At 39.4% G+C, this 10817-nt stretch overlaps 1 protein-coding gene across 2 annotated transcripts; it reads left to right on the top strand.

The window, feature by feature from the left end:
• Positions 1–565: 565 nt before the first annotated feature.
• Positions 566–10067, top strand: HDC (histidine decarboxylase). 2 transcript variants are annotated; one of them, XM_005521536.3, is made up of 12 exons: positions 566–649; positions 1441–1613; positions 2645–2758; positions 3483–3605; positions 4403–4537; positions 5437–5580; positions 5836–5902; positions 6671–6833; positions 6939–7029; positions 8171–8269; positions 8939–9040; positions 9225–10067. In XM_005521536.3, the coding sequence occupies exons 1-12, from the start codon at positions 622–624 to the stop codon at positions 9957–9959; spliced, it is 1974 nt and encodes a 657-aa protein (XP_005521593.2). In that variant the 5' UTR covers positions 566–621; the 3' UTR covers positions 9960–10067. The 2 variants fall into 2 exon arrangements, with proteins under 2 accessions (XP_005521593.2, XP_014106526.2); XM_014251051.2 differs by having other exon boundaries at positions 5437–5604.
• Positions 10068–10817: the final 750 nt, after the last annotated feature.

The following is a 10817-nucleotide window of genomic DNA, read 5'->3' as shown; positions in this document are numbered from 1 at the left end:
ACTGGAAATAGCTGTGAAGCCTTTCCTTCCAGCAGCATGGGACTGACAGCATAAGGACTAAAGACTTGTGGGGATGTAGGTATACTCTTTTTTTGGGGAAAAAAGAGTACTCTAAACAGTTCTTAGGAAAAGTCTCAGCCTCCCATGTCAAATTTGTTCTGTGCTGGTACTGGTTTTAATGGCTACTGCTAGCACTGTAGCTGGTTGTGCTGGTGTAACATCTGCTACATTTTATTTGGTTTTGAAAGCTCTTGAGCTTTTTGTCTCCCACAAGTCTCATGTTAATGTGCCTTATATTCAAGGCATGGATTACTGTGAGACTTCTGAAAGACTGATTGAAAATGGGAAAGTGCAGAGGCAGCTCCTCTTAGTGATACACTATCTTACACATCAAAAGAGCACAGATGAGAACATGAGAGATTGTAAAAACCCTCAGTTGGGAGGAGTTAGATAAACACTCACCAATAACCTGCCTGTTAAACCTTTGCCAGAATGTGTGAGTCTGAGAGATAAAGGGAGCTATAAAGGGGGAAGCAGCTGGCAGGGCACCAGACCAAGCTGACCACAGCTCCCAAAAGGTTGTGGCCCAGGTTTGAAGAAAAGCACTCCTAAGGAATCGGTATGGAGCCTGAGGAGTACAGACAGAGAGGTGAGTGATCTGTGGCTCTTGCAAACAGGCATCATTTGCTCGTGGAGATCAACTGTTGTAGGGCTGCGAGTGATACCCAAAATTAGGATGGGCTATATACTCCTTATTTGTGCACTTCTTGAGATTTGGAACTGCTGAGGCCGACACAAAAATGTGTCCCAGGGTTGAGTTTAAATTAATGGATTTAGAGTCTGTGGGTAACATCTTTTCTGGTCTTATATCAAAGCTGCTGTGGGAAAGCTGCAAAACTCTAACTCAGAATAAACTTGTGCTGAGGGGTTATGCACAGTATCTCTTCAGTGGCTGACACCGCAGTGGTATTTGGACAGTTCTGGAGATGGAGAGCCACCTTTGATTCCAGGGCTGCAGGAGATTGCCTTAAAAAGTGGAGAAAAGGTGTGGAGCTATGCAGCAGATTTCAGAGGATGCAAAAGGAGGTTTGCTATAATGACGAAGTGTAGGACATTATGAAAATTTAATTCCTGTGAAATGCAGTTTCAGTAAATTTGTAGGCAAGAAAATCTAAACTTTCAGTAACCAAACTATACTTTTACCATGATTGTGTTTTAAAGGTACATTTGAACTAGTCAGTGATGACAAAACCCTGAAAAAACCTCTTTTAGAACATTATTAGATGGGACAAGTAGGGTGTAGGAGGGAGGAGCTGGGAGCAGTATTCCAATGCTATTGGAACCTCTGTCCAATGCTAAGGATAGCTTGTGTGGAGTGCTGGTACTGCTATTTAGTGTTTCCATTAATTGAAACTGAAAACACTGGTTTGCCTTTTCTAGGGAAAGAGATGGTGGATTATATTTGCCAGTACCTGAGCAATGTGAGAGAGAGACGGGTGACTCCTGATGTACAGCCAGGTTACATGAGAGCCCAGCTGCCAGACTCTGCCCCAATGGACCCAGACAGCTGGGACAGCATCTTTGGAGATATAGAGAAGATTATTATGCCAGGGGTAAGAAAGTACAATAATGACAGGAAAAAGCTGTTTCTACCTGGGATGAGCACCAAATCCTGGGAATGCATAAGTTCTGCAGAACATTGTTCTAAATAAGTAATGTACACAAAAATGTAGCATAAATCTTGTAGATGTTATGTCCACAGTTGTGTTCCTAACTATAATTTTAGGGGTTAGATTGTGAGTGTATTTTTTAACTACTTTGTATATAACTCATATTTGCTTATAGGGAAACAAATGCACCAGTATGAGAAAATCATTAGCTTCACAATGTCTCAACCTGCTGAACTATATAATCTTAATTTCAGGGATGTGGAAATTCAGCACAGCGAGGTGAAACAACTCTTGCCCAACTTCATGTACATATAAGACTTGTCTCCTATGCTTTGAATGTAAAAGTGTTCCTCTTGAACATAAATACTGCAGATTCTGCTATGGGAATTCATATTACCAAATGGCATGCTTTATGTAAGAAGCTTTTTCAAAGTCTATTGTCAAATTTTTTGATATGCTTGCAGAAACTTGATCTGATGTAGGAGAGGCAATGAGATTACATGTACTTACACTGGTGTCCCACACACAAGCTCCTTCAGGTGTATGGAAGGGTTTATATAGTTGTAAATTGCTGTGTATAGCTGAAGGCAAATTGTTGTTTGACAAAATGAGCAACTTTGTTGCAAGGATCCCCTTCATAAAGATAAATATTTTGATAAATCTTTCTGATTCTGGTCTTTCAAACATGTCACAACATTCTTTCCTGTTCAGAATCTTTGTCTGTCTGTTTAATTCAGATAAAGACTTTTGCTGTTTCTTGCAATTTATCTGTTAAGAGTGCAGTGTTATCATCTGCTAGTGCTGCTCTCCTGTTGATATTATCTCTGCAGCTCTCTGCTGGCAGATGTATAGTTATAGCACACATTATTTTGCTGTAATCCTTTTCTCTCACTTTAAACAGATACTAACCACTACATCTCATGCAAAGTTTTGTTACATTTTCAGACTTAACTTCTGCATAATTCTGTTCCTAGGTAGTCCATTGGCAAAGTCCACACATGCATGCCTACTTTCCAGCTCTAACTTCCTGGCCTTCACTCCTTGGAGATATGTTGGCTGACGCAATTAACTGCTTGGGATTCACATGGGTAAATTTTTTGGGGCTATTTTAGACATTCCTCTCCTGTGTAATATGGAAGAGCGGGTCATAGTCATTCTTTCTTGCTCTCTGAGTCAGTATAATTGTTTATTTTAACCAACTGTGTGTTGTTGCAGAAATGAAAATTGTCACTTTGAAAAACCAAAACTAAACGAACATATGAGAACAGGCATTACCAAGTAGTAAGAGGTGAATGAAGAAAATAAACTAGAAATATCTGTTTTCAAATGTGAGCATTGTTTCTTGTCATCTAGTCTTAGTGCCAAGACTGTTATACAAACAGTGTAAGCAATATAGCAGCCCCATCTATGACTACAGACTAAATTTGGCTCCATTCCAGTTCTCCTGCTCCTTTGAGAGACCATACTTCCTATTTTTCCTCTTCTGAAAATAATTGTTTGGTGGCCTGGGCCAGAATATCTGCACATTTTGTATCTTCCTGCAGCAGCTACAGAACACTACTTGCTTATGATTGTGCCCACCGCAGTAGTTTCTGAAGCCAGTGTTTTCCCCAATGCCAAAGTTGCCCAGATTTTAAGATGTGTGTCTCTGTGTAAGAAAGTAAAAGTTCACAAACCTAGAAGAAATTGGTGGGTGTGGTCTCCATGTAGCTCTATCAGATTAGCTCCTTGTCTCTCTTAGCTCTCAGTTGGACAAGGGAACAGTGTCCAGGGTGAATTACAGCCTGATTTTCCTTTTCAATTTTTTTCTAGGCCTCCAGCCCAGCCTGTACAGAACTGGAAATGAATGTGATGGATTGGTTGGCTAAAATGCTGGGCCTTCCAGATAAGTTCCTGCACCACCATCCCGACAGTGTGGGCGGAGGAGTATTACAGGTGGGGGAGATTAGAGATGGCCTCATCAACTTTTTGTTTTCAAGAGAATTTCTTCCTGGGCGATAGTTTTCCTAGAGGCAAAACTAACAAAGTTTTCTATATGGGTCTGAATCCCAATTTGGCATTATTTTCCCAAGTTTTAGTATTTAATGTGGAAGATTATAGAATAGAAACTACTATTGCTTTTAGTGCTGACAAACAGCAGGTATTCTTTTGGTCTTTTTAAGGATGAGTATGATTTCATGTCTTCAATCTGTTTCATATCACCAAATTTTGCACTAAAGTGATTCTTACATAATTAGAGAAGGAATCTTTGTCACTGTCTTTCTGCCACAATGCTTAGCCACACAAAAAAATTATTTTTCATTTTTCTCATGTGTACTTTTTGTCTCTGAGAGGTGCAAGATCAAGGCCTGAGCTGTTACCTCCTTCTGGAAGGCATAAGCAAGAGTTCTCTGGAATCACTGCTGCGTCTTTGTTGTTATAAGAGGCTTTGATCATGTTTGTAATTTTATGGGAAATACTATGTTTTATCAGTAGAACAAAAGGAAAATGTGGTTTGTTTACTCCCCAGAACTTGGTGCTGCATGTTAAAATATACAGCAATTAAAAAGCTTTGTTTTGTGTTGCTGGCTCAGAGAGCTGCTCATCAGCTAATGATTCTCCACTGCGTCAGAGAAAAACAGGAGCAGGAATAAAAGAGGGGATGGGCAGCTGGGCACTTCACTGATTTCAGCAGATCCCTGGCTAAATAGCAATGAAGTAGCAGTTGCAGTAAATGAGCAATGTCTTTGCAGAGCACCGTGAGTGAATCAACCTTGGTTGCACTGCTGGCAGCAAGGAAGAACAAAATTCTGGAGATGAAGGTTTCTGAGCCAGACACTGATGAGTCCTCGCTCAATTCTCGCCTCATTGCTTATGCATCTGATCAAGTAGGTTCTTATGATTCCAAGGAAAACAAATTGCTTCTGTTGTCTCACTCAGCCTTTGCCATGTGAAGTCACATTTCTGTATAACAACACAGAAATGCCTCACAAGCATGGACCGGTTCCCCTACTGCTGCTTTCTGCACATGGGGAAGCTAAATCAGTTTGAGGTGAGGTTTTTAGGGTTTTGGCAGTCCTCAAGAGATTGTTTCACGTGACTGATTTCTGCACTTCCTTCCTGTTTTTCAAAAAGCCTCACTCCAGAAACTAGATGCTGATCTCATGCTACTTCATCTTGTGTTTCTTCCCAGCCTCCTTCCCCTCAGAGACAGGCATTGTTACCTAAACGCTGCTCCTGGTTGTGGGCTCCACTGTTGGCTTTTGCCAGCAAACTTGTTCTGTCCTTGGCCTCCTGAACTGAGCAATTATATTCCCCAGGGAAAACTGCCACAGGAGAGACACTCATGCTCATTCTCTCTTAGTATAACTAAAAGGACTTTATCTTGTAAGGTGTTTTGCTCTATCTATAAGTAAACACATTTGAGGGGATGTATCTTCTTATGGCAGGGAGGAGAGAATAAATGGAGGTTGATTAATTTCTAGAGGCTCCTTTAAGAGCTGAGTTTTGATAAATGGTCCTCCAAACACAAGATGAGGATGCCTATTATTATATTTCAGAAACCAGTACCCAAGTAAATGAAGCATTCTTTGGAATTACTGTATACTACTTCTTATAATTACTCACAAAAAAAATGCTTTCAGACTTGTATTAATATGGATTACAATAAGGTTATTATCTCTGTATTTCTTGCCACTACTGTCTTTCATAAAGCCATAACTTACCACAGCTGTTCAGCCTCAGAGCTTGTTCAGAGCTTGTTCTTACCACTTTTCTTATTTTAAAGGCACATTCCTCTGTAGAAAAGGCTGGCTTGATTTCTCTTGTGAAGATAAAATTTCTGCCTGTGGATGAGAACTTTTCCCTCAGAGGTGAAACTTTGAAGAAAGCCATTGCAGAAGACAGAAAGAAAGGCCTGGTGCCAGTCTTTGTATGTTCAACTTTCTGGCTGGGGGTATTGACATTGTGTTATATTCATAATGTCAACATGAAACTACATATAAATTTTTTCTTGTTGTGTTAAAATACATTAGCTGAAAGTTCAAATATATACAAGAATTTCTATTTTATTAAATAAAAAATTTTAATGTTTTGACTATCTGCAATAAACTGCCCACTTTTAAAGTGCTTGCATCCATGTATTAAAATAAACCAAATTCATTATAACAGGTTTGTTTTTTTCTAGGTTTGTGCAACTTTGGGTACAACTGGTGTCTGTGCTTTTGACAATCTCTCAGAACTGGGTCCAGTTTGTAAGTGTCTTTTTTTTCCCTGATTTTGATCTATGAAAGTACCTAGAAGATCCTCTTAGGCTTTTTCATGCCAAAGCCAAGGAGAGCTGAGGTTTTCAGACATGTCTCAGAGGTGGCTAAAGTCAGTACAAGACTGCAGTGATTTCTGTAAAATTTAGATTAGGATGCTAAAATACTTTCTATTCAAGATGGATGAAATTTGCCAACTGATAAATCTTTAATGTGGTTATTCAGGAAATACAGACTGTGTGGTGCTGTTGTAGGATGGATATATTAATATTTAATCTACCAAAGGAGTTTTGAAGGTAGATTCTGGTACGACATCCTCTGGATCAACCAATTTCATAGGTAAAATTGACAAGGTTGCAAATTCTATTCCAGCATAAATTCTGACCAGTACCTGCTGAGGACCTGAGGAGCTTTCTCTTATGGGTCAGATTGTGGCTTCTGATTCTGGGTCCTTTTTCACTTGCCTCTATGTCTTTATTTTGGCTTTGTGCAACTGAGGGGTACTGCGGAAAGGGCAGGTGAAAGGAATCAAATGTTAAAAAGACTCACTCACATGAAATACAGAATAGTGAATTTTGTTACAGACTCTACCTTTATCCTATATTCTGGCATTATGGTTCAACGCCTTTAGAATAAAACTAAGTTGTCAATTGTTTGTCTGCCTCCTCCAAAACACTGCACCTGGTTTGCAGAGAGGAGAGGTTGCATGCACTTTGACTCCCTATATCCCTTACATAACAACAATCTCAATTCCAACAGGTGATGCTGAGGGACTCTGGCTTCATATTGATGCTGCATATGCAGGAACAGCATTTGTATGTCCTGAATTTCGATTGTTTTTGGATGGAATTGAATATGCAGATTCCTTTACATTTAATCCTTCTAAATGGATGATGGTCCACTTTGACTGCACTGGATTTTGGTGAGTGTACTCAAAGTACAAACACCACCAAAAGGATAGCATGCAAATTAAAAAGACTTTCTGTGCACTTATTTTGCTTAATCTATTTCCTTCTGCAATCGATAGGGTTAAAGATAAATACAAGTTACATCAAACCTTCAGTGTTAACCCTGTCTACCTCAGACATGCCAATTCAGGAGCTGCAATTGACTTCATGGTAAGTTATTAAGTTTATATTTTATATTGCCTGTAAAATTTTCAGACTGTGAAATTTGTATCACATTCTGGAGTATGCTTATCTTATAGCTGGTCTTACTACATAAACCAAATTATACTGTGATCCTACTGCAGAGAAAATAGCAAAGTAATTGTAAGCCCTGCTTATGAAGGTTAATTATAAAATTGATTTCAAATTGAAGTACTTAAGATTTTTAAACAGATGGAGATCCAGCCTTGCCTTTCTCATGCAAAGGGTCATTTCTGTGTATTGTGTTGCTGAAATAATTCCTACTTGATGCCATTTTGTCTGGATTTCTTGTATCTCTGATATGTAACAAATGAGAGAAAGGAGTAAGCAATGGAAAAGCCATGCTCTTAAACAGCAGGAGAATGAATTACATTTTTTCTTCAGATTAAGGTATTCATAGGAGAGCTAAGAGGCATTTCACTGCAGATACATTTAACAGCAGATTTCAGTACAGTAATACAAAGAAATATTCACTGCCAATTATTTCTGCTATGATCTCACCCTAGGCCTGAAAAGATAATTGTTTTCTTGAAATCAATACTGCTTTTCACTCAAGTGGAGAGAGGGAGGGATGGAAAAAAAGACATTGAGTCCCTCTTGTGGTTAAATTGGATCCTGCACATGATTGTACAGCCTCCCTGAAATATTCCTTTACATGTTTTCTCACTCTTCTCCTTGGAGCAGGTGTTACTTTGTCTGGAACTGTCTACCCCAGTATAAAATCTTGCTGTTTATAGTTGATTTGGGAAAATGTTCAGGAAATTACATGAGCTGAAGTGAGCACTAGTCGGTCCTAAAGTGTAAATGGCCACATCTTAAATACAAAAAAATGGTGTTATAAGCTGGTACTTAATTTAAAATTCTAAACATATCTAAGCCATAAATTAAGGGGAATAACCAAAATCTTATTTTAGAAAATAGTTGGAAAATATGGGGACACATTGTTTCTTTGATGGCTGTATCCTAGGCTTAGCAGATTTTCAGTTATATGACACTATTCATCTCAAGAGAGGTTTCTGACCTGAGTCTGAAGCAAGAGATGTGGCAGTGGAAGGAGAACTCTCCTTTCTGTTGTTTCTGCACTCACTGATGCACTGTTGTGTTTTCACAGCACTGGCAAATTCCACTGAGTCGTCGATTTCGTTCTTTGAAGCTATGGTTTGTGCTTCGCTCATTTGGGGTGAAAAAGCTTCAAGCTCATGTCCGACAGGTGTGTGAATTACCAATGTGTTATGTTCAGCTCTTGGCAGGTGAGATTAGTGAGCTCAGAGATGCAGAGATGAGTAAGAGGAATCCTCTCACACACAAAGCTTGCATGTGAATTCTAAATGTGTGCTGGTTTCATTCTAAAATAATCTGTGAAGAGTGACTGTGCAGACGAAACATTTCCAGCCCCCTTCTTGACAGCACTGGACAATAGAAAGAGACTTGGTCAGTCACTGCCTTCTGCTGAGCCATAATCTGGAGAAGCTTTCTTTGAGGTCAAGTGGGAAGCAGGCTGTGATGAATAGCTGAACCCAGCACTATGAAAATGTACAGGCTTAAGTCCCTGATGGAGTGTAAATACGAGGGGTCACATTGTGGATTAATGGTTGCTGCAAAATGACTCTAATGTGAGAAGCCACATTCTGTTTGCAAACCTCCTTCTAGAAAATCCCTATGTACAGGCCAGTTACTCATGTTCATTGTCAAGGGTTTGGGTAAACAGAGACAGACTTTAAAATTCTTAGCTTTGATGTAATTTATCTGTTTGCTCTTATTCATGCATTGTAATGATGTGTTTTAGTAAGGAAAGGAATTCCTTTAACTACCCAGTTTAGCATCTTATAGTGGGTTTGTGACATAACTTTTTTTTTTTTTTTTTTATCCTTAATTACAGGGTACTGAAACAGCCAAATTCTTTGAATCCTTGGTTAAAAGTGACCCACTCTTTGAAATTCCTGCCAAGAGACATCTTGGACTGGTTGTATTTCGCCTAAAGGTAAAGATTGGTCCTTTTGCATGTCTCTTTGGAATGAACTGACCACAGCTGATCTCTCCCCAGACATTAATAACTGTGACTATACTTCCATGTAAGAATTTGTGATTTCAATTCTTAGATATGTTTGGATGTCACTGGAAATTCTAACTAAAATATTTTTTTTTATTATTCATATTTAAAACAGGGTCCCAATTGGCTGACAGAAAAACTCCTGAAAGAGCTAAGCAGTTCTGGCAGGCTCTTCCTCATTCCAGCAACCATCCATGACAAGTTCATCATTCGCTTTACTGTGACATCTCAGTTCACAACCAGGGAAGATATTCTGCAGGACTGGAACATCATTCAACACACTGCAGCCCAAATCATTAGCCAGAATTATGGGTCACACTACATCAATTCTGGTGATGGGTCTACTTCTGAGGCCATTAGTAATGCTCCTTCACTTTATTTAGATGGAGGGAAATACAAAATACCTTCCAGAAAAACAGTAGTTCAGCCTAAGAAATTATCAATAAGTCCCAGTACATGTGTGATTAGTCAGCAGGTAAAAGGTCAAGAGGATCCTCTGGATGACTGTTTTCCAGAAGATGTCCAAGATGTTACCAAACATAAGTTAACCTCTTTTTTATTCAGTTATTTATCTGTTCAAGGCAAGAAAAAGACAGCACGTTCCCTTAGCTGCACCAGTGTGCCAATGACTGGTAATCTGGAGCAATGCAACCCCAAAGCAGCAGCCACTGACAAGAAGGAGTCTCGTGCAAATGCCAGAGTTCTTTCCAGGCTGCCTGAAGACATGATGATGTTCAAGAAAGGTGCCTTCAAAAAACTAATTAAATTCTACAGTGTCCCAAGCTTTCCAGAGTGTAGCATTCAGTGTGGCCTTCAGCTGCCTTGCTGTCCTCTGCAAGCCATTGTTTAACAAGTAAGAGAGCTTGGTCCTTAGGAAGAGAAACAAAGTTTGCCTATTCACATGCAATACTACATATTCTTTTGTTCAAAATGTAAGCTGTGGCAATGACCACTGAGAAAATGCCTGTGCTTTTACTGGTGAAAACCTCATGTATTTATAGGTTAAAATGTCAAATAAATCTTGTAGGCCTATAACATGAAACTTCCTGTTTTGTAGACTGTGGTAAAGAAAATGCCGATTTCTTCCTTACCAGTCCTGGTAATGGACAGTTTCCATCTGGTAGGCTGGAGCCACTTTGACAAAGTATGCTGGTCCCAGGACGGGATGAACAATTTAAGTCTCTATTTACACCACTAGTTAGTTTGTTTTTTGTTTTTTAATACCTTGACTTAAACTCTCTAGACTGATGTGAGGATCTGTGTGTGCAGACAATGCCAACATCAATTTTGAACTGTGCAAAGAGAAGGATGTAACTTCTCTAAGAGATTTTGCTGCAGTAGGGCAATTTTCCCAGAGTTAAACACAGCAGCCCTGCCAGTCCATCTGTTCTAATCAGCTAAGGGAGGCTTTGTGCAGCCATGTTGCAAAACAGTTGCCCTTGCAAAGCACCTTTCTCAGCATTACCTATGATCTGTACATCACAAATGCATGAGAAAAGAGAGGAGGAATGATATCTCCCTCTCTCTCATAACAGAGAACTAACGGGACATTATGGAAGACAGGGTCTCTATACAGCAAACAAATGTTTTGCTACAAGAGACCAGTGATTTATGTATATAAGAAACTGGGGGGGAGAAAAATCTATTAAGGACAAATTTCAATTTAGGGATACTACAGTTGAGTCAGGAAGCATGGTGATTGCTAGGA

Source organism: Pseudopodoces humilis, chromosome 16, assembly GCF_049639895.1.
Source record: "Pseudopodoces humilis isolate 2021_Gansu_Grassland_sample_001 chromosome 16, ASM4963989v1, whole genome shotgun sequence".
NCBI classification, from domain to species: Eukaryota; Metazoa; Chordata; class Aves; order Passeriformes; family Paridae; genus Pseudopodoces; species Pseudopodoces humilis.
Note: the sequence above shows the minus strand (reverse complement) of the source record. Positions and strands in the feature narration are given on the sequence as shown.